This window comes from Brassica napus, chromosome C9 (assembly GCF_020379485.1).
Source record: "Brassica napus cultivar Da-Ae chromosome C9, Da-Ae, whole genome shotgun sequence".
NCBI classification, from domain to species: Eukaryota; Viridiplantae; Streptophyta; class Magnoliopsida; order Brassicales; family Brassicaceae; genus Brassica; species Brassica napus.
Genome location: NC_063452.1, coordinates 29,999,521 through 30,024,950, shown reverse-complemented (window position 1 = coordinate 30,024,950; position 25,430 = coordinate 29,999,521). Strand labels below are relative to the sequence as shown.

At 40.2% G+C, this 25,430-nt stretch overlaps 2 protein-coding genes and 2 pseudogenes across 4 annotated transcripts; 2 read left to right on the top strand and 2 right to left on the bottom strand.

The window, feature by feature from the left end:
• Positions 1-355: 355 nt before the first annotated feature.
• On the top strand, positions 356-12,142 carry LOC106358565 (annotated as a pseudogene).
• On the top strand, positions 1,420-3,731 carry LOC106363297 (replication protein A 70 kDa DNA-binding subunit-like). The gene is made up of 10 exons (XM_013803065.1): positions 1,420-1,563; positions 1,645-1,909; positions 2,000-2,096; positions 2,171-2,289; positions 2,375-2,459; positions 2,541-2,670; positions 2,784-2,977; positions 3,067-3,190; positions 3,266-3,481; positions 3,573-3,731. The coding sequence occupies exons 1-10, from the start codon at positions 1,420-1,422 to the stop codon at positions 3,729-3,731; spliced, it is 1,533 nt and encodes a 510-aa protein (XP_013658519.1).
• A 65-nt stretch (positions 12,143-12,207) lies between the features above and the next one.
• Positions 12,208-17,556, bottom strand: LOC106439927 (annotated as a pseudogene).
• Positions 15,689-25,373, bottom strand: LOC106374025. Of its 3 annotated transcripts, none has more exons than XM_048768603.1 (6): positions 25,201-25,373; positions 24,326-24,648; positions 24,017-24,250; positions 23,621-23,678; positions 21,058-22,958; positions 15,689-15,961 (listed from the first exon to the last, which is right to left on the bottom strand). In XM_048768603.1, the coding sequence occupies exons 5-6, from the start codon at positions 22,436-22,438 to the stop codon at positions 15,939-15,941; spliced, it is 1,404 nt and encodes a 467-aa protein (XP_048624560.1). In that variant the 5' UTR covers positions 22,439-22,958; positions 23,621-23,678; positions 24,017-24,250; positions 24,326-24,648; positions 25,201-25,373; the 3' UTR covers positions 15,689-15,938. The 3 variants fall into 3 exon arrangements, with proteins under 3 accessions (XP_048624560.1, XP_048624559.1, XP_048624561.1); XM_048768602.1 differs by having other exon boundaries at positions 24,017-24,231; XM_048768604.1 differs by having other exon boundaries at positions 21,058-22,387; positions 24,017-24,231.
• Between the last annotated feature and the right edge of the window lie 57 nt (positions 25,374-25,430).

Genomic DNA, 25,430 nt, shown 5'->3' with positions numbered 1-25,430 from the left:
TATTACTATATGATAACCTATAAGATACTTTCTAGATATTTTGAAATGTACCTTATACAACTGGCAAGCGGAACGAGTGGCTGTGGTAGAAGATAGCTGGAGACCTACATCTGAAATAAAACCTAGGATTGTACTTAGAAAGATCACGCTGAATCTAACTTTGCTCAACTTCTCTCTTACGTGTTTGTTCAGTAGGGGTAAAAAGGTCTTGGGGGTAGTAAAGTATATACAGTCGCAGAGGGTTCTTTTTTGTTTCGGGTAGTTACCTAATTTGTGGTCCATTACGGTATATTAGGCCAATAATATCAACAAAAATCCATTAGAGAACAAAGACCACATTACTTTAGTTGTCCGAAGACAAGATTGGTTTTCTAGAGAGGTGGAATATATTTGTAATATATCCTATTAAAAGTGGAGTACAAATGTAAAATAACCCTTAATTTTTCTTAGTAATTACGAATCCTTGCCACTGGCTTTATTAAAAACAATTTGGATAATCAATCTAAATATTTCACGTGAATCTCACTATAAAAGCCCATTACGTTTTTGGTCTACAATTTTTTGGGCTGCCATTTGTAATCAAAACGAAAATGCCTTTAAAGGAAATGGTTTCTCGGAGTTTGATTAATAACCTAAAAACCAAAACTAATATATTACTATAGTATAGTAAATATAATAATATTTCTAAATCATACTTTCTGTATTACAGTGAATATCATGAGGTATTTAGGCTTGGTTTGTTTAAAAATTGCAAATTTGACTTCCGATTTTAAACATTTTCGTTTTGCCTGTTTATTAAATTATAAATAATCATATTACTTCATATTTATATAAGACAAAAAATTACAAACCATTTCATTTAAATAGTGATTTTTATTTTTTTTCCAATTTATATAACCACCAATTATTAAAACAATTAATCGGATTATATCAAATCTATTAGGAAATTGAATAATCGTTCCTTAAATATTTGACAATCTTAATTACTTAACATTATAATCCCCTACATTTAAAGTTTCACATTTAGAATAAATATCCCCACCTATCATTAAATTGATAAATCGGATAATATCAATTCAAATTTGTTAAGAAATCAAACATTCCAAAAATCTTGGACAATCTTAATTACTTACTTACTTGATAATCACGAAATTATAAGTTGAATTGATTACAATAAGTATATTCCTATTTAATCAAATCTAACTAACTACGTAATCAAAAAATAAAACATGTCAAATCTTTGAAAAATATTCTTAACATTAAGTATATTCTTTATTTACCCGACTTGCTCATCAAGATTTCTAATTAATAATTATGATTTAATTCTCATCCGTATCTCACCTATATATCTATATATACCATGAGTTGCACGTTAAAGAACCTAATTCACGGTGCGATCAAAACCATTACAAGAAAATGATGACCAATGCAATCCTCAACCCTGTCAAAACCTTGAAGCCATATAAGACTAAATGGCGATCCCAAGTGAAATTGTTACATTCCTGGCGACAAAACATTTCATTTGGTGGAGAGACTCTTCAAATGGTTCTAACCGATGAACGTGTAAGTTTCAAAACACAATCAATCATTTCTTTTCTGTTCCTTGCTATCACCAACTTACATTATGTTGTGCTTATTTTGTAGGGTGAAAAGATTCATGCTACGTGCAAAAGGAATCACATTCAAAGTGTTCAGCGAAAACTACCACTGGGGAAATGGCGTGTTCTCACAACGTTTACCGTTTCCCAAGCATCAGGCCAATATCGGCCAACCACCCATCCATACAAGATGACGATCAGTGATGAAACTGTCATTACAAATTCTGACATAATTGAAGATGACATCTTTCTATCTCTTGCCAAATACGAAGACATCATTGATGGGACTTTAAAGACCCACTTCCTTATTGGTAATGCCTATATGTCGATCTTTCTGACTACTATATTCCAGTTTTGGTTTTGAATTTCAAATTGTATATTAACATGTTTTTTTCTTAAAGATGTCATGGGGAAAATTGTAAGCCTTGAACCAGTTCAAACCGTGCAAGTGAAAGGAGAAGACCGGAAGAAAATTCAGTTTCGTTTGGTTGACTCAAGGTACGTTTTGGTTTGAATTGTTTTCTGCTCTGAGCTGTTGTCTTTTACTTGCACTAATTGCTGTGTTTTTTTAGTGGTAAGGACATTGCATGTTGTATGTGGGGAAAATATGCTGAGCAATTAGAGACTTATGTTGAACGTGAACAACCACTGATCTGTTTGATCAGATTCGCCAAAATAAGCTTCTATAGAGGTATTATTATTACCGTGTATTCATATTAGAGCTTCACTTATATTGTACATCTTTTATGTGCTCAATTATATCTAAATGTTAATAGGTGAGGTGCAAATAACAAATGCATTTGATGCGTCCATTGTTTATCTTGATCCAACAATGGAAGAGGCATTAAAGTTCAAGGAAAAGTAAGTTTTCATCACCTAATTTTGCGATTTGGTTATATTAATATTTACTTTGACATTTGTATTGTCTACATTTATGTATAGGCTGATGGAAGACGAACTCCCTCTTTCTCTTAGTGAGAAGAGAAATGGTAAGAAGGAGGTTGTTTTACAAGAAGAGGACTGGAATGGTCTTGAGATCAAGACGATCTCTGAACTCTTTGTTGCAAATCAGGTTATATTCATAATTATGAGTTTTTATTTAGAAAGTTATTTAGTCTCTTTAGACTTTTCTAAACATAACATGGTCATAACAGATTTAATCTAAAGGTGCATATATAATTGTAGGTGGAGAACTGTAAAATCATTTGTTCAATTGAAGCTATTGACACTGATTGGTCGTGGTTCTATTTTGGGCATAAAGGTTGCAAACATCGTGCTATTAAAATTGGTAAGATTGTTCCTTCAAGGTCAAACAATGATAACAAACAACTCTGGCATTGTGGGAAATGCCAAGCTAACATCACTGAAGTGGTACCTGTGTAAGAACATTTTTTTCTGATCTTAGTAGTTTATTTCATATTTCTTTATATTTCAGACTACTCTAACTTATATCCGTTTACTCTAATAGATTCAAGCTTCATTTGATTGTGAGGGATGACACAGAAACATGTAAGTTGATGCTGCTTAACACTGTGGGTATGACCATTGTTGGACATGAAGTTGTTGATCTCTGGGATGGCTCCTATGATGAGGTAAAGTTTGGGTTTTTCTATTACATAAAATGATTACAATATGCGCCAAATTTTAATTTTGTAACCTCTACACAGATTGAAGATCCAGACCTCCTACCAGAACCTATCAGAGATTTAGTTGGAAAATCTTTTTGTTTTGGCATTTCTGTAAGCTCTGACAATGTGACCAATGGGGCAGAAACATTTAAAGTTCTTGAGGTCTGGTCTGGAGATAAAAATCTTCAAGTGGAATCCCAATCCGAGCCTAACTCAATGATTGGCACATCATCTTCTACCATGTCTTCGTGTGATGTGAGTTTTTTTGTCTATATTATACATACATCGTAATATTTGTATTTATCTTATATTATAATTTTGATGAGGATTTAATTTTGTATATTAGGTGCTCATGCTGGAAGTTGCAAGCCATAATGAATCAGAAGAATGCAAAACACCTTTCACAAAACGCAAAGAGGAAGATGCTGATTTCCCAGACAAAACATCAACTTCTAAAAAGTTGTGCCGAGCCTCAATCAAAGTGGAAAAGGAGAAGGAAGAGTAACACTGCGAATTGTGTTTCTTTTATGTTGGTTTTTTCTATGTTTTAATCTTTATTTTTTGCATTCTTCTATTCAGAAACAATAATTCGTTTTACTATTTATTTGTTATTTCAGCAATTTTAATAAGAGTATTGTTATTTTCTCAAATAATAGATGATTTTTAATGTTTTTCAATTTCATATGTTAAGTAAAAAAAACACAAAACCTTCGTATAACTAACCAAGTTTCACTATCAATAAAACAAAACAGTTCCCCTGTCAGTCCTAGCACTTTCTAACTATATACATAGTATGATAAAAAGACATACCTTATGATACTTAACAATCTTATGGTACTAGATGAAACAGAAATATATATTCCTTGGTCCTTTGTTCTTCCACCTGTTTGTAAAAACGTAAACATGTTAGTTTGGTACGTAGGATCTATCACAACAGATCTTAGAATTAATAATTAATAAACTAATAGTTCATAGCTATATATCAAAGGAACACGTTTTATGGATATTTATTATTAATTTTTAGAAATAAATATATCAATTATATAAAATTGGGATTCCAGAATATTAACTAATATATTTACTTCCTATATTTCAGGCAAAATAACAAAGGTCCTAATTCTTAGGTTATTAAAAATCACATTTAGGATTTTATCCCCAAAAACATAAACGTTTTTGCCGACTCCTTCTTCCTCCCTATTCCTCGATTAAATCCTAAATGTTCTGAAAACACTATTAGGAAGTCTAACTATGAAGAGGAAGAAAACAGTTCACGACAATGGAGATCGAACTAATAACAATATCACTCCAGAGACCGGCAAAGATAAGCAAACATTCAGCAATGCAAGTCAGTTTTGCACAAATTCCATCACAAATGCAGACATTCCATTGCGATCAGTATATTACAGACTGTTTGAGGGTCTTGAAAATCGGATTGTTCCATGTAATACAAATTCCATATATCAGCAAATCAACATGCTATCACCCCAGACACCAAGAAATATACGGAGATTGCAACTTGGTGAGTGTAGCATCTAAGACGATTTGACATTTTGTATAGATTAAATTTTGCTACAGGTTCTAACATGCAACTTCTTGGTGTTAAACTCCTTTTAGGACTTGATACTTTCCGTAACCAAACGTCACATTCCCCAAAACAGAGCAGCTGTTTGACGTATTTAACATGTAAGTGATAATCAGTTACCTGTTGCATTGTATGGTTAATGACGTTGCCTTGATTTGAGACATTGAAACAAAAACATGTTATTGTCTTTGGTTTAGCTCAAGTTCTGCAACCACAGATGCCTAAATCAATTGGTCTATCATTCGATCATATAAAAAAAAATAACACATGTAATGTTTCTGGCTTGGTGAATGCTTATACACTTTAAATCTAATTGATTTGTATTCTATTCCTAACATCAAATTGTTTTGTTTATATATTGATCCAGCCCGAGATTTTGGTTCAAAACAACTTTCAAGTACATCAAAGCAGCAAAATTGTTTCAGATCTTCATCATGTAAGTTTGAACTATTACCTCTGTTATTTCATTTCCACCTTGGCACTAACCCTGACTTCCATGTTATTCGTGCCTTTAGCATCTATCCAGAAAAAGAGAAAGGAGAACTCATTTCGGAAGTTGCCTGATAAGAGACAAAGAAAGAGGACATCAGCAGTTTTGAAAGACATTACCAATATTGACTTTTCTTTGGCTACTGAAAATCAAAAATCACCAACATCTACGGTTTTTCCAGATACTGAATTTGGAGGTCTGTTGTCATAATTTATATATTCCTATTTTTCATCTGATTTTCTATGATAATATTTTGATCTAAGCTTTGTTTCGTTTGTTTTCTTACAGAAAATATAGATGATACTTGTGAACTAGAATTCGACTGTAGCTCTCTAGATACTACTGATTCAGAGTATGAATATGAAGATGTTGATCTTCCATCTTCTGAACATGATTTACTTAATACAGAAAAGTCTACAGCTGCTACAAAAGGACAAAACAAAGATGGTACTGTCTTTTTAAAATAATTATTATAAAGTGTTTCTTTTATTTATCAGTATGTGCCTAATGTTCTTGCTGATGTTGTAAATTCAGAATATACTGATGAAGGTGATCCAAAATACACATGTACACATTGTGGTGGAATGATGTGGTATGGAGAACGTTTGAACAAGCGCCGGAATGCTAAGATTCCTACATTTTCACTATGCTGTATGCAAGGCCAAGTGCAATTGCCTTTATTGAAAGAACCACCAAGTGTTCTAAAAAAGTTGATGGAAGGTGATGATTCAGAAAGCAAGCATTTCCAGAAGAATATGAGACCTTATAACATGATTTTTTCATTTACTTCACTTGGTGGGAAAGTAGAGAGATCTGTTCAAAAGGGAAAAGGACCACCCATGTTCGTTCTACAAGGAGAAAATTATCATCTAATGGGCAGTTTAACTCCAAATAATGACAGCCAAGCAAAGTTCGGACAGCTTTACATAGCTGACACAGAAAATGAAATTGAAAATAGAGCAAATTGGCTGAGGTACTTTTATACAAATATTTTTAAGCCTTACAGCTCAAGCGTTTTGTCTGTCCGTTTGCTATGTAAATGATATTTTCTAAATTCTATTGCAGCTCTGGTAAATGGGAGTTCAATTCCAATAAGAAGGATAATCTGAGGAAAGACATTATTGAGAAATTGATGAAGATGTTGGATGAAGTGAATCCATATGTCAAAAAGTTCAGAACTGCGAGAGATCGGTTTTATATTGCACCAGAGGATTCTTTTCATATGAGGATTGTAAGTGATCGATCTAAGGATGGGAGAACATATAATACTCCGACAGCCTCAGAAGTTGCTGCGCTCATTCCAGGAGATTTCAATCTAGATATGGATAAAAGGGATATTGTTCTACAACAGAAATCAGGAAACCTACTGCGAATAAAAGAAATACATGCTTCTTATCTTGCCCTTCAATATCCTCTGTTATTTACTAATGGAGAAGATGGATTCAGACTTGGTATTAAGAAAGGTGTAACAAAAGCTACAAAGAAGCAAAAGAAGCCTAATATCAGTATGCGACAGTTCTTTGCTTTTCGCCTTCATGAACGTAAGAATGAGCCTCATTCTCTGTTGCATTCGAGAAGACTATTTCAGCAGTTCTTGGTGGATGCCTATACTACTATAGAGTCTAATCGCCTACGCTATCTGAGATTTAATCAACCTACTTTGCGATCAGATACTTATGACTCTACCAAAGAGTCTGAGAATGCAGGAAAGGTTGATATGAGTGATCAAGGATCGGAGTTCGTCTTACCATCTTCTTTCACTGGAAGTCCTAGATATATGAAGAATCTTTACTTGGATGCTATGACCGTATGTAAGCATTTTGGATTTCCAGATCTTTTCATCACTTTCACTTGTAATCCGAAATGGCCGGAGATCACAAGATATGTTAAGTCTCGAAAGCTAAAGGCAGAAGATAGATCAGACATTGTTTGTAGGATCTTCAAGATGAAACTTGATTCATTGATGGATGCCTTAACCAAAAAAAATCTTCTTGGAAAGACTATTGCATGTAAGTTAGGAATAAAGTTATATTTTAGCTTCCCACATCTTTATTTCGTTTGGTTGAGCCTAATAATTTTTTTCCCTAACAGCGATGTACACGGTCGAGTTCCAGAAACGTGGCTTACCACACGCACACATTCTCTTATTTATGGATCCTTCGCACAAGTTTCCTACAACCGATCACATTGACAATATCATTTCTGCGGAGATTCCTAATAAACTCGAAGAACCTGAACTTTATGAAGTTATTAAAGATATGATGATTCATGGTCCTTGTGGAGCAGCTAATATGAATTCTCCATGTATGGAGAATGGTTTGTGCTCTAAGTCGTATCCTAAACCATTTGCTAAGAAGACCACTATTAATAAAGAAGGATTTCCGGTTTATAGAAGGTGCGAACAGTCAGAGAACTTTGTCCTGAAGAATGGATACAAATGTGACAATCGGTTTGTTATTCCATATAACAAGAGACTATCTCAACGTTTCCGACCTCATATTAATGTGGAGTGGTGCAACCAACCTGGATCTATCAAGTACTTATTCAAGTACATTAATAAGGGACAAGACCGTGTGACTATTGCTGTGGAACCGCCAGATCACATTGTTGCTAACGAGTTGGGCAATGAAGACATTACTGTAGAAAAGATGGACAAGAAAAGAAACGAACTTAAGGACTTTTTCGATTGCAGGTATGGAACTAATACAGAACATTGTACCTGATTTTTAGATGTGATACATATTTACGTTTCTAATTGTCTATTTCTCTTATGCAGATATGTGTCTTCTTGTGAATCAGTTTGGCGAATCTTCAAATTTCCTATTCATTATCGATCAACTGCTGTTGAGAAGCTTAGTTTTCATCTACCAGGAAAACAAGTGGTCACTTTTAAAGGAAAGGACAAGCTGAAAGTAGTGATCAGTCGTAAGCTCATTGAAAAGACAATGTTCTTGGCATGGTTCGAGTTGAATAAAATCGATGAGTTTGCAAGAACACTAACTTATGCCCAGATTCCTATCTACTATATCTTTGACAAAAGGTCTAAGAAGTGGAAGAAGCGGAAAAGGGGTTTCTGTTTAGGAAGCAGCTTATTTCTTGCGCATATTGTTGAACATTGTCAGAGGGCCTACCAGTTATGATGACATTAAGATGTACGAGGGAGTTCTCTATCCTGAATACAAAGATGTATGTTTTGCTCGTGGATTATTAGATGATGATCAGGAGTACATTGATGATCTTGTAAGGAGAAGCTATGAATGCTCTGCAAGTGATCTACGACAAGTGTTTGTTATTATGCTTATGAGTAACACTCTGTCTCTTCCAGAGGTCGTATGGGAAAACATGTGGCAGTATTTGTCTGAAGATATAGAGCATAACAGAAGGAAATATTTGAATAGACCAGGTTTGAACTTATTACTATGGACGTAATTATGTAATTTTATTACCTATGTGGAAGCCGCAAATATATTTTGATCATGTATCTTATACGTAAATTTTTTTATTGGTAGGATTGGTGTTGAACGACAATGACAAAAAAAAGTATGCGCTACTAGAGATTGAGAAGTTGTTGAGGCGTAACGGTACGTCTCTACCAAGATTAACGAAGAACCCAAAACTGCCAAAGACAAGTACTCAGGATTTTAATGTCTTGATAGTAGATGAGCGCAGCTATGATCGAAAAACATTGTTAGAGACTCTTGATAGAGATGTTCCGAAAATGACAGATGAGCAAAAGGAAATTTATGATCAGATTCTTGCTGCTGTGAATCAAGGAAATGGTGGAATGTTTTTTGTTTATGGATTTGGTGGAACTGGGAAAACTTTTCTCTGGAAGTTACTTTCTGCAGCTATTAGATGCCAAGGAGATATTGTTCTAAACGTTGCATCAAGTGGCATTGCTTCTTTGTTACTACCAGGAGGTAGGACTGCTCATTCAAGATTTGGTATCCCATTAAATCCAGACGAGTTTTCATCATGTACTATGCAGCCTGGAACTGATCAAGCTGATTTAGTCAAAGAATCATCACTCATTATATGGGACGAAGCGCCAATGATGGGCAAACATTGTTTTGAAGCTTTGGATAGGAGCTTATCTGATATAGTTGGGAAGCATGCGAACCAGCCGTTTGGTGGAAAAGTTATTGTCTTCGGGGGTGACTTTAGGCAGGTTCTTCCTGTTATAAATGGAGCTGGTAGGGCTGAGATCGTTTTGGCTTCTCTGAATTCGTCATATCTTTGGGAGCACTGCAAAGTTTTGAAGCTCACCAAGAACATGCGTTTGTTATCGGATGGTTTGTCATCAGAAGAGGCTGCCGATCTTAGGGATTTTTCTGATTGGATATTAAAAATTGGGGATGGTAAACTTGCAGAGCCTAATGATGGTGAAACCGAGATCGATATTCCATCAGAGTTTCTTATAACAGACTCCAAAAATTCTATAGAAGCAATCAGCACAGCCATTTATGGTGATACTGCTTCTCTACATGAAAAGAAAGAGGCCAAGTTTTTTCAAGAGAGAGCTATCCTATGTCCGACTAATGAAGATGTCAATATGATTAATGACTACATGCTAGATATGCTGGATGGTAAATTTATTTATTCTACATTCTTATTCGTTCTTACTTAGATGTATACAATATATGTACTAATGATTGAGTTTTGCTTTCAGGTGATGAAAAGATTTACTTAAGTGCCGATAGTATAGACCCAAGAGATAAGGGTTCAGTCAACAATGAAGCACTAGGACCTGATTTTCTTAACACTATTAAGGTGTCTGGTTTGCCTAACCATAGTCTTAGACTGAAGATTGGTTGTCCTGTCATGGTTCTGCGAAATATTGAGCCTTCTGCTGGGTTAATGAACGGCACGAGACTACAGATCACTCAACTAATGGACTTTATGGTTCAAGCTAGAATAATAACTGGAGAAAAGGTTGGAAAATTAGTAGATATTCGTAGATTGTTGATAACACCATCAGATACTCGACTGCCTTTTAAGATGCGCAGGAGGCAATTGCCATTGGCAGTGGCGTTTGCTACTACAATAAACAAAAGCCAAGGGCAATCCCTATCCGAAGTTGGTATCTTTCTACCAAGGCCTGTTTTTTCACACGGACAACTCTACGTGGCTGTGTCTAGGGTGACTTCTAAAAAAGGTTTGAAGATTCTAGCTGTTGACAAAGATGGTAAACCTCAAAAGAAAACTACAAATGTTGTATTCAAAGAGGTTTTTGCTAATCTGGAAGAATATGTTTGACAAGGTAAATATTTTTATTTACTTATAATCTTTCTATTTTGAGCTAAACATACACAGATAAGTTATTTTTTTACTTATTTTTGCCAATGCAGGTTTAAGATGCAGGTTTAAGATGTCTACAAACAAGACATGCGTAGTTTCTGCATTTGCTATTCATTGTCAAAACTAAGCCCTTTTTCTTCTTATTTTCTGGTTTTTTTTAGCTCAAAGAATGAGTTTTATTTGTACTATTATTTTAAACGTTGTTATTCTTATTAAGTAAGTTGGTCATAACACAATCATCCAAACAACATGCAATTTATCAAGCGGTGAGATCAAGTTAAAAGAAAACAAATAACTATAACTGTTGACAAATCACAAGAACAATACTATATTTCCTACATTAATTTAATCTTATGATCATTCTGAAACTCAATGTGTCTAATAGCTTAACTTCAGCAACAATTTACTAACCTTTTGGTTTTTGACCCGCTCTGTTGTCAGCTTCATTGTGCACTTTGAGAATCAAAAAACTGAATTCTATTACCTGCATACGATATATTATGTTCAAGTAAATAAAAAAATCTCAATGAAGACGTTTATTTTACTAATATCAATCATCTTATTATCTTTACAAGTTTCTATAAAACATTCAAGCAATCTATACAATCTCTAAGTACTTTACAACTCACATGTATTTTGAGTATGAATAATAAAGAACTTATCTTTTTTTCTTTCATGTCGATTTCCCCTTTGGTGTTTACGGATCTGCTCTTCTCTCGATCTCGATCACAATTAAAACTCAACTCTTATCACGAAACATCACCACAGCCGCATCCGACGTTTCTTCAATTGATGTATTGAATGTTCACTTTTGCTTCGTCTATGTCTCGATTTCGTACTCAAACAAGAAAACTATAAACATGAGACACAAAAGGCAATTCGTTAATCTCAAACAGAGTATAACGAATTGATCTTTAAAAAACGTATACAGAGAAATTGGTACCTTGATACTGTCGATTAATCCATTCATTACATCTTCTAATTCAAAATCCCATTGAAACCGTCTGAGATTCTCCAGTTGAACTCGCCGAATATCTCCCTCTGTTTGGCTTCTCTTTCGATGTGATAGTTTTTTTTTGGGTCGTCTAACTGGTTTTTTTCCTGCGTAAAGTTGTTAGATATCTAATTGGGCTTTTGTTATTAAACTTTTTCTCTTAAATGTTTATCATCAGCAATTTAAAAACCCATTTAATAATAATATATATTGCTTTAACTATATATTATCTAAGTTAGGTTCTAAATATGTACATATTTTTTAAAAAAAATTGGACTTCGATTTTACTGATATACATAAATTTTGTCAAACTATATTTGATCTATAACTAAATAATGTTAATAACCAAATATGTACTTATGCATTTATAAATATTAAAACATAATATTTTACCTCATGCAAGTGAATGAGTATAAAAATTTATCAAATATTTTTTTATTGACTATAAAATTAACAAACTACCACAGACAAACTATATGATTAACAAAAATTTGTTTCAATCATTTAGATATAAATAACTAATGTAATTCATCATTTACTTTTTTTTTATATCACCATATAATATAAGATATTTAATATCACAATTACATAATCTATAATAAATACAATAACAATTCAAACCGAAAACGAACACCTGCGCGGACGCGCGGATCAAGGTCTAGTATTTCTTCTTTGCTAAATCATAGTTGTGAACGATGATGTAAATTATAATAAAAGAAAAATGATTATTATAAAAAAACAGTTGTAACCTAAACATACTCAAGTCCATTATTTTTTCTAGGAATCGAACTGATAATCGTCTCTTACATTTCTCTTCTTCGGTAGTCCTCTTCTTCTTCTTCTTGGTCCTCTCTGACTCGCTCTCAGAATCCTCATCCTCCGACTCAGACTCATCCTCTGCATCTGGTGGCTCATATCCTTGGTCTGACTCCTCAGGTTCTGAATCGCTTCTTTCCAAGTTCAAAAACTCCCAACCTCCATCGTCTATAAAGCCCTGAGGATCATCCGTGATTCTCTTGAGGATCGGTCTCCACATGAGATTCGCTTTGCTCTCGTAGTACTTAATATCGATAGCGTCAAGCCACTTCTTTATCCCTTCTAGATAACTTGTGTCGATTGCGTTGATCTTGAGGACATCTTTCTTGAAGTCCTTGAAGACTATGGCCATGTCAAAGTACTTCTGCCCAAACACGACTCTCTCGAGATTCACAATCTCAACCTCACTCAGACTAACCACCAAAACCGGGGTTTCGGTGAGCATAACCAAACAGCTTGATGTCGGGACGATGAAAACACGTGCCTTGTCCGTGACGCCAGAGAAACCAAGCTCTCTCAACGGTTGTTCAAACTCAAGAGCACTGACACGTGTTGCGAAATGATTGAAATCCACGTTGATCTTGTTTTTCCTATCGCGCTCCCTCTGCTCTTCAAGAATCTCGCCTGGGTCATAGGCCGATGGTGATGATCTCCTTCCACCACCGCCTAGAGACTGCACAGCATCCATCACCTCCACGTAAAACTGGACGTCCTTTGTCTTCTTGTTTCCCAGCATGATGTGGTTGTGCAAGTGGAAATGCAGTATGGTGAGCATCTCCTTCTCAGCCGGCTGGAGAAACGCATGTTTTACGTTTGCAAACAGGACATCTACCCTCTCATTAGGCCTAGTCGTTGAGTATCTGAAACCATTGGCGTGAGCTTCGAGTGCCCCAGGAACCCTCTTCCGACCACTAAACTGCGGGCGGATCCACAGACCAGACAGCCTGAGGGGTCTGAACTTGTTTCCTGCAAGCTGAAGCTTCTCCTGGTTCACCAGCGTCCCCCTTTCAATTCTTTCGGACTCTCGGGCATTGACTTGCCGTCTAAGGGTCTTAATCGCCTGAACCACTTCACTGCTACGCTTTGAATCCTTGCACCGGAACGTAACCTCTTTGAGGTATATAGCACCCTGGTTCTTCAGAGTTATGACACTGAAAATTATACGGATGTAGTTGTTCCGGGTGCTATCCTGCTGGTTCGACACATGGAATGGAACCATGCTACCATAGATGGGTAACAATACAGCCTCCTTCTTCTGATCAACCTGGATCATCATCATCAAATCACGAGGTTGAGGCACATCGTTAACGTTCTTGTAGGCAACCGAATCAGTTGAAGTCTTTGCAGTAGAACCGGAGCTGCCGTCACCAGCAAGCCTTCTGACAGTTTCTTCATTCTTCCGGCGTGCAAGCTCTGCCTGGTGCTGATTCCGCATCCGCAGCTCATCTTTCGAGACCACATGATTATTATTATTATTATTATTATTATATGATCTAAGAGATGTCTTGTTGATGAAGTAGCTCTCAGGACCGCTGGTCCTCCTTGCCTTCTTCCTGCAGGGCTTCTCTTCTTTGTCGTAACTCACATCTGTAACAAGTTTGGAGCACTTGCCCGTCAAAATCTCAGGATCCTCATCTTTAACAATAACAGTGTCGGCCAGAAAAAGCGAGAATTTCTTCTTCTTGCTCTCACATTCCATGTTCTGGAAACCAAGTGACACATTAAACGCCATCTGTGATCTCAACACTTTATCATTCCTTGCATTGATGTTTAATCCAGACTCTCGGAACTCAAGACCGATACCAGTCCCAGCAGATTTAGTCAGCTTGTCAACCAACTCAGGGGCTTCCTTTTCGACCACTGAAAGTGCAGCTTGATAGACACTGCTTAACTTTCTTCCTCGCCTCATAGCATTAATAGCAGCCTCATGTGCCTTGAGAAGAACTTCATAAGCCTTGCTCTGGAGATTAGTTGCATCTATTAGGTATGTCCTGGCCACGTTAGAGCAATAACTATTGTACCGAGCACCAACAGCACATATAATGATGCTCCCTAGATCGTAAGCGAGCAGATCATCATTGCTTACAGCACTAGGCTTGAGATCAAACTTGCCTCCACTTTGAAATATTGGAGGGTAGCATATGTCAACACACTCTGGCTTCAGCTTCACACCGGCTTTCGTCGGATCAAGTATCGCTTTCTCCGTGAGACGCATCAGCAGAGAGTGGGTGACATCTCTCTCCTCATCAATGACCTTCTCAAGTTTTGTAACAACAACGTTTTTCATCACGCTGGAGGCAAGATACGCTGCTTTCTTCACATTAATAATCTCTGTTCCGTCTTTAGCAGCAAAGAGATCAGACAACCCCGCAGTGATATCAACAAACTGGAACTGGAACTTAGCATTCGTTAGCCTTTCAGTCCACTTCTCGAGAAGCTTACCTTCAGGAGCTTCACGAGCAATGTGTCCCACAACTTGGGACTCCTTTCCATCACGGATGGCACGGAGTACAGCATCCATCGGCCCATTTCCATCATCACCTTTAGCCTTTGCATGCATGACAACATCGATCCCCAACTCATCATGTGCAGGTTGTTTCACAACTTCAAGCAGAGTTGCTATTTTCTTGCTACACAAGAAATGGATCTGCTTTGAGCTGAAGACCATTATAGTGTCAGAAAACTCATACCCAAGAAGCCAAATATGCAAAGCAGAGGACTTCAGGTAGCGAAGATCATTAGTAGCAGGATGTGTAGCTACGGCAAGAGCGTCCGCAGATCCCCATATGTCTGCAATGTGCTCATTCCAGTGTGCATACAAGGCTCTTGTACGTGAGATGAACTTCATGACATCAATGACGTAGGTATCACCGTTCCTTGAGTCTGCCATCTTTAAGATTCCAGCAGCAACTTATCTGAGGAAAAAATAAAATTTTATCTGAGAAAAGAAGTGCAAAGTTTATCATAAACTAGATAGATATATTACACAGGCCGCCGAAAGTTTTCATTAATCAGGGAGAAAACAAAAAAAAAAGCTTGCATTCATTGATTTGATCACAAATTGAAAAGAAACAACAAATCGACTCAACACAATCTCATGAAGTGTCAAGAAAAAATACAGCAGTCTCCAAAAGGAGAATGAAGGCATCAGATTTTAGGGTTTCATAGATTGAAACTAGGCTTAATTTTAAACTTGGTGAACGCCACTGTGACACCCCGATTTACATAATAAAATGTTACGATAAGTAAATAGCTCTGATACCAAAATGTGACACCCGCCACTTTCAAAATAAAATAAATTGATAAAAGCGAAAATAAAATAATAATACAACATATAATATAATAGTCGATACGGTAACAAAAGGCCTAAAAGCCCAACATCGATAACATCCGAAATATAAAATACGATATAAACCAAAAGTCTGAAATAGGAATAACGTAGGCAATAAAAGTCCAAAGGCCTGGAGGCCCGATAACGATAAAAGCGATAAAACGGTAGAAGCCCAAAAGCCCAATAGCACCAGTCCGATAATCACTCCTGCTCGTCGGTCTCACCTGAAAGGGGGAAATAAGGAGGGGTGAGCGACAGGGGAATCGCCCAGTGAGGTATGGGATGCTAAACCGCAAACCACTGACTCAGTTCATAGCACTACAACTATGTAGGCATAGCTCTAGCATGAGACAATCACGGTGCCTATTACACCACACAGAACAATCACATATGTCTAGTGGACTAGACATGATACAACCAATGCGATAATAGCATATCACATTTCCTCATAAGGATATATATACTTTACAGGCGTCGCTAGCACAGTAGTCCACACTGCACCCCGCAAATCTCTAAGGCGTCGTAAGTACAAACGTCTCTGTACCCCCGCAAATCTCCACAAACATGGCAGCCAGTGCAAACGTCTCTGCACCCCGCAAAACTCCTCAAACATAGGCAGCCAGTGCAAACGTCTCTGCACCCCGCAAATCTCCAAAACATGGACTCGTATATATATATACATATATATAACAATTCTTAACATCAATCATTTCAATCAACCGTTGAATCCTCTATTATCCTATTTCCGGTTTAACAATCAATAATAATAATAAACAAGCAAGACTCTCAAACAGACTCGATTCACAGAGACGGATCATGTTTCGAAACTAAACTTTCCATAACGGTAGTACTAAACTAGCTCGGGATTTAACGGAGTAGCCCTCACCTTAGCAATGAAGAGAAGTGGTATATATGAACTCCAGCTGCTCAAATGGACTCCAAATCTGAAATCAGATCGAAATTTCGAGTCAGAACGCCTTTCGAACGGTTTAAAACGGGTATTTACGGAAAAGTCAACCCGCTGGTCAAAGATCAATTATTTAATTAATTAATTAATTGATTAATTAATTAATTAATCCGGTTTTCCTAACCGATTACCAATTGATTTTAACCGACCGGTTTAACCTAACCGAATCGAAATCGATTTAAACCGGTCAAACCACCGGTTAACCGAGTCAACCGAGTTGACTCACCGGGTCGACTCGGCCGAGTTGGCGAGTCGCCGGCGAGTCACCGGTGTCGGTCATCGGCGGCGACGGCGGAGCTACGGCGGCGGCTTACCGGTAAGTTGGCCGGCGGCGACGGCGGAGCTGCGGCGGAGAACGGTGGTCCGGCGGCGGCGCTGCGGCGGAGGACGGTGGTCCGGCGGCGGCGCGTGGAACTCACGCGCGCGCGGAGGTGAAACTTCCGGAGGCGCGTACGGCTTCGTCCGGGCTCCGATCGTGACGCGGTTGGTGTCTACGGCTTCGTCTTGACGAGAGGAACACGATGATGGCCTTGGATGCACGAGATTCACTTCGGTTAGAAAGTTATGACCGATTTACTAAAACGACCGAAACATAACTCAAACACATGGCGGTTTCCGGTTACCTCGAGCTGCGGTTGATGGTGATGACGAGCTTGACGACGTCCTGGCGTGCGGTGGCTCCGGCGAGGACTCCTGGTGAGCTTTCTCTCTCTTTCTCTCTCTCTTTCTCTTTCTCTCTTTCTCTCTCTCTCTCTCTTTAAAGAAGTTGGAGATGGTGGAGATAATGGAGATGGTGGAGATGGTGGGGATGGTGGAGCTGGTGGGGATAGTGGAGATGGTGGGTCATTACAATTCTCCCCTACTTACAAGGAATTCGTCCCCGAATTCAATTCATAAGCTGTCATGCCCAATGTCAACCCGGAAAAGCTCCGGATAATCAATCCTCATCTGGGGCTCGGACTCCCAAGTCTCCTCCTGAATACCATCTCTCTCCCAACGAACTTTGACCAACATAGTCATCATACCATCATCTGCTCTCACTTGGCGATCCAATAGCTCTACTGGCTGACACGGCGCACGCAAATTCCTACCAAGGTCACTGGGCGGCTGCTGCAAAATGAGCTCCGGTTCTCTCACGACTTTCCTCAAAACAGAAACATGAAACACGTCATGGAAATCTGATAACTCTTCGGATAAATCCAATCGGTAAGCAACTGCTCCAATTCGCTCCAAAATGGGATATGGTCCCATATATCTCGGTTTAAGCTTCTTCAGCTTCCGAGTCTTAGATCCTCCCTGAAATGTCCTCATTTTCAGGTATACCAGGTCGCCAACCTGGAACTCCAAATCTTTACGCCGCTTATCTGCATAACTCTTCTGACGGTCATGGGCTTCCCTAAGCCGCATCTTAAGCATCTCAACCTGCTCAACTGTCTCTTGAACCATTGCAGGTTCTATCTCACGTCGCTCCCCCACTTCGGTCCAACAAAGCGGTGTGCGACAAGGCCTACCATAAAGAGCCTCATATGGTGCCATCTTAATGCTCGAGTGATAACTATTATTGTAGGCGAACTCCGTTAGGGGTAGGTACTTTGCCCAACTCCCTTCCCAATCCAAAACACAAGCTCTAAGCATATCCTCCAAAGTCTGAATCGTCCTCTCTGACTGACCGTCTGTCTGCGGGTGATAAGCCGTACTCATATGCACTTTCGTCCCAAGCGCCTTCTGGAAGGCTCTCCAAAATTCGGACGTAAACTTTGTATCTCGATCTGATACAATGCTGACAGGAACTCCATGCAATCTCACAATCTCGCTGATGTAAGTCTGTGCTAACTGATCAGCTCTGTCCGTCTTCTTAATAGCTAGAAAATGGGCTGACTTGGTAAGTCTATCCACGATTACCCAGATGGCATTCTTTCCACCTAAGGTGGTTGGCAACCCCGTCACAAAATCCATAGTTACCATGTCCCATTTCCACTCTGGCAGTGGCAGGTTCTGCAATAACCCGCTAGGCACCTGATGCTCGGCCTTGACCATCTGACACGTCTGACACTGCGATATAAATGAAGCAACATCCCTCTTCATGCCAGGCCAATGATAATAACGCTTGAGATCCTTGTACATCTTGGTGTTTCCTGGATGAATAGAGAAACGCGAGTGGTGTGCCTGCTGCAAGATTTCCTTTTTTAACAACTCATCATTAGGCACACAAACCCGGTTCCGATACATGAACATCCCACTCGAAGCTGTATGATATCCAATACTCTCAATCTCGATCTGCTTACACAAAGCCTTATCAGCATCCTGAGCCTTACGCACTTTCCATAACAAATCTGCTTGCTCCACAGCCTCGAGGCCAACTGCCTCACCTTCCACGGTAGTGGCACACAATCTGAGACTAGCAAGTGTCCTAGTAAACTCTTGAACCTCCTTGGTTCCTGAAACATCGCTCCTGCGCCTGCTCAAGGCATCTGCTACCTGATTAGCTTTTCCCGGATGATAAGCAATATCCAGGTTGTAGTCTGCTAACAACTCGACCCACCTACGCTGCCTCAAATTCAAATCCGCCTGAGTGAAGATATATTTCAAACTCTTATGGTCCGTGAAGATCTTCACCTTCTCCCCATATAAATATGATCTCCAGATCTTCAGTGCAAATACAACTGCTGCTAACTCTAAATCATGCGTAGGATAGTTGACCTCGTGAGGCCTCAACTGACGTGATGCATATGCAATGACCTGACCTTCCTGCATCAATACACATCCTAAACCAGTGCCTGACGCATCAGTGTAAACCTCATATGGTATCCCTGGCCTCGGGAGTACCAAAACGGGCGCATGGGTCAGCTGTCGCTTTAACTCAGTGAAACTCCTCGAGCAATCGTCTGACCAATCAAACTTGACGTCTTTGCCCGTCAGCTTTGTCATCGGCTTTGCAATGCTAGCAAAACTCTTGACGTACTTCCTGTAGTACCCTGCCAAACCGAGAAAACTGCGGATCTCCGTAGCATTCTTTGGCGTCGGCCACTCTGAAATGGCGGTAATCTTCTCCTGATCTACTGCAACTCCTACTTCTGAAATCACATGGCCCAAAAATCCAATCTTCCTCTGCCAAAAGCTACACTTACTCAGCTTGGCAAACAACTGGTGTTCCCGAAGCTTATCCAGCACAATCCTCAAATGCTCAGCATGCTCTTCTTTACTCCGAGAATAAACCAAAATGTCGTCGATGAAAACGATCACACACTTATCCAAGTGCTCCCGAAACACATCATTCATAAGCTTCATGAACGCTGCCGGTGCGTTCGTCAATCCAAATGGCATCACCACAAACTCATAATGCCCATAGCGTGTACGGAAGGCCGTCTTCCGCACATCTCCATCAGCTATCGCAATCTGGTGGTATCCCGATGCCAAGTCAATCTTAGAGAACCAAGAAGCTCCCTGCAACTGGTCCAACAACTCGTCAATACGCGGAAGCGGATACTTATTCTTGATGGTCACTTTGTTCAGACCTCTATAGTCGATACAAAGTCTGAAACTCCCATCTTTCTTTTTCACGAACAACACTGGTGCTCCCCACGGTGAAGTACTCGACCTGATAAATCCCTTATCCGATAACTCTTCCAACTGTTTCTTCAATTCCGCCATCTCAGCTGGTGCAAGGCGGTATGGGGCTCGTGAAACTGGTGTTGCTCCTGGCTCCACCTCGATCGCAAGAACGTCTGCTCTAGCTGGTGGCGGCCCTTTTAAAGCCTCAAAAACGTCTTCGTACTCGGAAACCACTGGAATGTCATGCAGCTCCTGCTGACCATCCTCCTTAACCATCGAAATGGTCGCCAAAAATCCTTCTGCTCCTCTCTCCAGTAGCTCATCTGCGCGCAACATGGAGACAATGGAAATTCCATGGTGCGTCAGAATCCCTTGGAATATGATCTTCCCTTCTACTCTGGGATATGGACTCTCGCTCTCGGACAATCCAGTACTACTTGATGTCGTGACAACCAATCCATTCCAAGTATAACATCGTAGCAGCTCATCTCCAGCTCCGTCAAATCTCCGAGAAACTCAACTCCTCCAAGAATAACTGGTACATTGCGATGAATGCCGACTGCTCCCAACTTTTCCGTGCCGGCAGTCTGAATCTTCTTAGCCTTCGGTTCGAAGACACCCCGAAAAGGCCAAGACTGGGCTAAGCGTGGACTCACAAAACTATTAGAGGCTCCCGTGTCGAATAAAGTGTGAGCTGACTTTCCTCCAACCGAAACCGATCCTACACGAGATTTTGCTAACTACACATGACAACCACAAACCAAAATACTCAAACACAACAAGTATGAAAAAGTCACATATCCGCTATCGGTTCAACTCCTTGGGGATCTCCAACTGTAAAGACCCGTGGAGCGATGGCTGGACGCTTCGGTGGTGGTGGAAGCGCTGCATTGCCTCTCCTCGGACAATCTCTGTAGATGTGACCCGGCTGGTTGCAGCCGTAACAGTTCCTCGCTGCCACTGCTGGTGCTACTGCTGCTGCTGGCACTGCAACCTGAGTACGTGGCGGCTTCCTACAATTCTTCGAGATGTGCCCAACCAGACCACAGTTAAAGCACTGGAGACACTCTCCAAAATGCTGGCGACGACAACGCCCACAACGGGGTGCTACAGTCTGCTCCCAAGGCCTCTTCTGCGACCCCGAAGCCCCTCCTGCCTTAGGCTGAACTGGTTTGGAGAACTTCTGCTCCTCACCCATACATTTCTCCTGCACAGCCGCCTTCTCTACCAGATCCTCCAAACTGGTGTAGGTAACCACACTGCACCTACCACGAAGCTCTACTCGCATCCCATCTAAGAACCTCCTGATCAGATCCTCTTCATCTATGTTGTTACCCACAAATCTGCGGAGCTGGTTAAACTCCCGCTCATACTCCCTGACAGACTTTGCACCCTGCCTCAAATGCTCGAAATCATTCTTCTTCTCATGCAAAGCTTCCCTCGGAAAATACTTCTTGTTGAACGCGTAAAGAAAATCATCATATGTCAGCTCGCCACGGTGCATCAATCTCACTCCATCCCACCAGATTGATGCATCTCCGCGCAAATACAACTCAGCGATGTTTAGCTTGAGCCTTGGTGGGCACGAGATGGTCTTCAAACACTTATCCAAATTGTGCTTCCAATCGTGAGCAACTGTAGGTTCCGTCGTTCCAGTGAAATGCTCCAAACTCACATACTTCATCTGTCCCAACACCCTGATAAATGTCTCATCAACCTCGGGCACCTGAACTGGGAATGCAGGTGGCGGTGGTGGAACCTGAAAAACTCCTGGAACCGGCTGAACAGGAACCTGAGGGTACTGCTGGACTGGAGCCGGCTGATGTGGAACCTGATGATAATGCTGAACCTGAACTGGTGGAGCCTGCTGCATGCGAATCTGCGGACCCTGCTGTACTGCAGCCATCTGTCTGGCAACCTCCTGAGCAGCTATTCGGGCAGCCTCCTGGGCAGCTTGCTGGACTGTCTCCTGTGCAGCCTGCCTAGCCGCATCCTGAACCATCTGTCTCAAAGCATCCTGATCAATAGGCGGAGCCGCCTGCTGCGGAACTGCGGGCTGGACATGCTCATCCTCAGCCTCTCTAGCAACTCTGGGAGTCTGAGTACGAACAACTCTCTTCCTGGGCGCCATCTGAAGGAAAAGCGAAAAAGTTAACTTATGCCGATCTGTGGTTACCAACATTTAAGAAGGAGTGATACCGAACGGAAAGGTGCTATTTATTTTTATTTTCAAAGTTCCCAAATCCCCGAAAATATTTTGAAATCGTCTAAAATCGTTTAAACCGAATAAACCAAGGTCTCCAAAATCGCCATCCCGGGTCGGAGCCGGGACGGAACCCGCTCTGATACCAAAATGTGACACCCCGATTTACATAATAAAATGTTACGATAAGTAAATAGCTCTGATACCAAAATGTGACACCCGCCACTTTCAAAATAAAATAAATTGATAAAAGCGAAAATAAAATAATAATACAACATATAATATAATAGTCGATACGGTAACAAAAGGCCTAAAAGCCCAACATCGATAACATCCGAAATATAAAATACGATATAAACCAAAAGTCTGAAATAGGAATAACGTAGGCGATAAAAGTCCAAAGGCCTGGAGGCCCGATAACGATAAAAGCGATAAAACGGTAGAAGCCCAAAAGCCCAATAGCACCAGTCCGATAATCACTTCTGCTCGTCGGTCTCACCTGAAAGGGGGAAATAAGGAGGGGTGAGCGACAGGGGAATCGTCCAGTGAGGTATGGGATGCTAAACCGCAAACCACTGACTCAGTTCATAGCACTACAACTATGTAGGCATAGCTCTAGCATGAGACAATCACGGTGCCTATTACACCACACAGAACAATCACATATGTCTAATGGACTAGACATGATACAACCAATGCGATAATAGCATATCACATTTCCTCATAAGGATATATATACTTTACAGGCGTCGCTAGCACAGTAGTCCACACTGCACCCCGCAAATCTCTAAGGCGTCGTAAGTACAAACGTCTCTGTACCCCCGCAAATCTCCACAAACATGGCAGCCAGTGCAAACGTCTCTGCACCCCGCAAAACTCCTCAAACATAGGCAGCCAGTGCAAACGTCTCTGCACCCCGCAAATCTCCAAAACATGGACTCGTATATATATATACATATATATAACAATTCTTAACATCAATCATTTCAATCAACCGTTGAATCCTCTATTATCCTATTTCCGGTTTAACAATCAATAATAATAATAAACAAGCAAGACTCTCAAACAGACTCGATTCACAGAGACGGATCATGTTTCGAAACTAAACTTTCCATAACGGTAGTACTAAACTAGCTCGGGATTTAACGGAGTAGCCCTCACCTTAGCAATGAAGAGAAGTGGTATATATGAACTCCAGCTGCTCAAATGGACTCCAAATCTGAAATCAGATCGAAATTTCGAGTCAGAACGCCTTTCGAACGGTTTAAAACGGGTATTTACGGAAAAGTCAACCCGCTGGTCAAAGATCAATTATTTAATTAATTAATTAATTGATTAATTAATTAATTAATCCGGTTTTCCCTAACCGATTACCAATTGATTTTAACCGACCGGTTTAACCTAACCGAATCGAAATCGATTTAAACCGGTCAAACCACCGGTTAACCGAGTCAACCGAGTTGACTCACCGGGTCGACTCGGCCGAGTTGGCGAGTCGCCGGCGAGTCACCGGTGTCGGTCATCGGCGGCGACGGCGGAGCTACGGCGGCGGCTTACCGGTAAGTTGGCCGGCGGCGACGGCGGAGCTGCGGCGGAGAACGGTGGTCCGGCGGCGGCGCTGCGGCGGAGGACGGTGGTCCGGCGGCGGCGCGTGGAACTCACGCGCGCGCGGAGGTGAAACTTCCGGAGGCGCGTACGGCTTCGTCCGGGCTCCGATCGTGACGCGGTTGGTGTCTACGGCTTCGTCTTGACGAGAGGAACACGATGATGGCCTTGGATGCACGAGATTCACTTCGGTTAGAAAGTTATGACCGATTTACTAAAACGACCGAAACATAACTCAAACACATGGCGGTTTCCGGTTACCTCGAGCTGCGGTTGATGGTGATGACGAGCTTGACGACGTCCTGGCGTGCGGTGGCTCCGGCGAGGACTCTTGGTGAGCTTTCTCTCTCTTTCTCTCTCTCTTTCTCTTTCTCTCTTTCTCTCTCTCTCTTTAAAGAAGTTGGAGATGGTGGAGATAACGGAGATGGTGGAGATGGTGGGGATGGTGGGGATAGTGGAGATGGTGGGTCATTACAGCCACCAACCCAGAAAAAAATAAGTTAGGGTAGAAAATAAAGGCACCTCAAATAAAATCTCAAATTAAAGTCAGAGATACGAACAGAAGCACGCCGAAACCCTAGAAACTGAAGAACAGAGAAAAACAAAACGATTAATTAATTAATTATTGGAAAAATGCTGCAAAGTCATAACGGATGGAGTGAGAAATATCAAATATCACAGCAGATTGAAGGAGATAGTGAATCCACGAAACACAAACTTATGAAATATCAAAAAATACGATAATCTCCATTAAGAAAAAGAAAAAGAAAAAAAAGGAAACTTTAGAACTTTTTTTTTGGGAAGGCTACTTAATGTAGTTTAAAATAGTGTGAAGATAAACAAACCTCGAATTAGAATCAAGGAAAGCTTAAATCGAAGTCAGAGACGCGAAGTCCTAAAAAATGAAGAAGAGAGAAAAAATAACAAAACGATTAATTACTGGAAAAATGCTGCGAAGAAAATATAATGGATAAAGTGAAGAACATGATTGTAGATACAGATTCAAATCAAAGAACAAAAAAAAACGAGAATAAATCAATTGAATCCGAGATTAAGAAGAATAAGTGTACGGAAAATCAAGCGATTTACGTTTTACTTATAATGGTGATGAACGGAGAAATCAAGGAGATACTTACTTGATGAAGGGGAACTAAGAACGTAGTAAGCTCCACGCGGCAGCGTTTAAGCCTCGAAAAACAAAGTTCCGGCGACGTCTCGTGAGAGAGAGTAAGAGCTAGACGCAGAGCTATAGAGAAAAAAAAAAAGAGTGACCAAAGAAAAGGAATGGTTATTTTGAGAGGCAATTCAGTACTTATATGGAAAGTATCGGGCCCCGCTTGGTTTTCTTTCTTTTTTGCATAAACAC

Coding starts and splice junctions, on each gene's coding strand:
- LOC106363297 (XM_013803065.1), top strand. CDS start 1,420: ATGACCAATGCAATCCTCAACCCTGTCAAAACCTTGAAGCCATATAAG. Junction 1,564..1,644: donor TGGTTCTAACCGATGAACGT/GTAAGTTTCAAA, acceptor CTTATTTTGTAG/GGTGAAAAGATTCATGCTAC. Junction 2,460..2,540: donor GCATTAAAGTTCAAGGAAAA/GTAAGTTTTCAT, acceptor ATTTATGTATAG/GCTGATGGAAGACGAACTCC.
- LOC106374025 (XM_048768603.1), bottom strand. CDS start 22,438: ATGTTGGTAACCACAGATCGGCATAAGTTAACTTTTTCGCTTTTCCTT. Junction 15,962..21,057: donor AGGAGTTGAACCGATAGCGG/ATATGTGACTTT, acceptor TCCCCCTTTCAG/GTGAGACCGACGAGCAGGAG.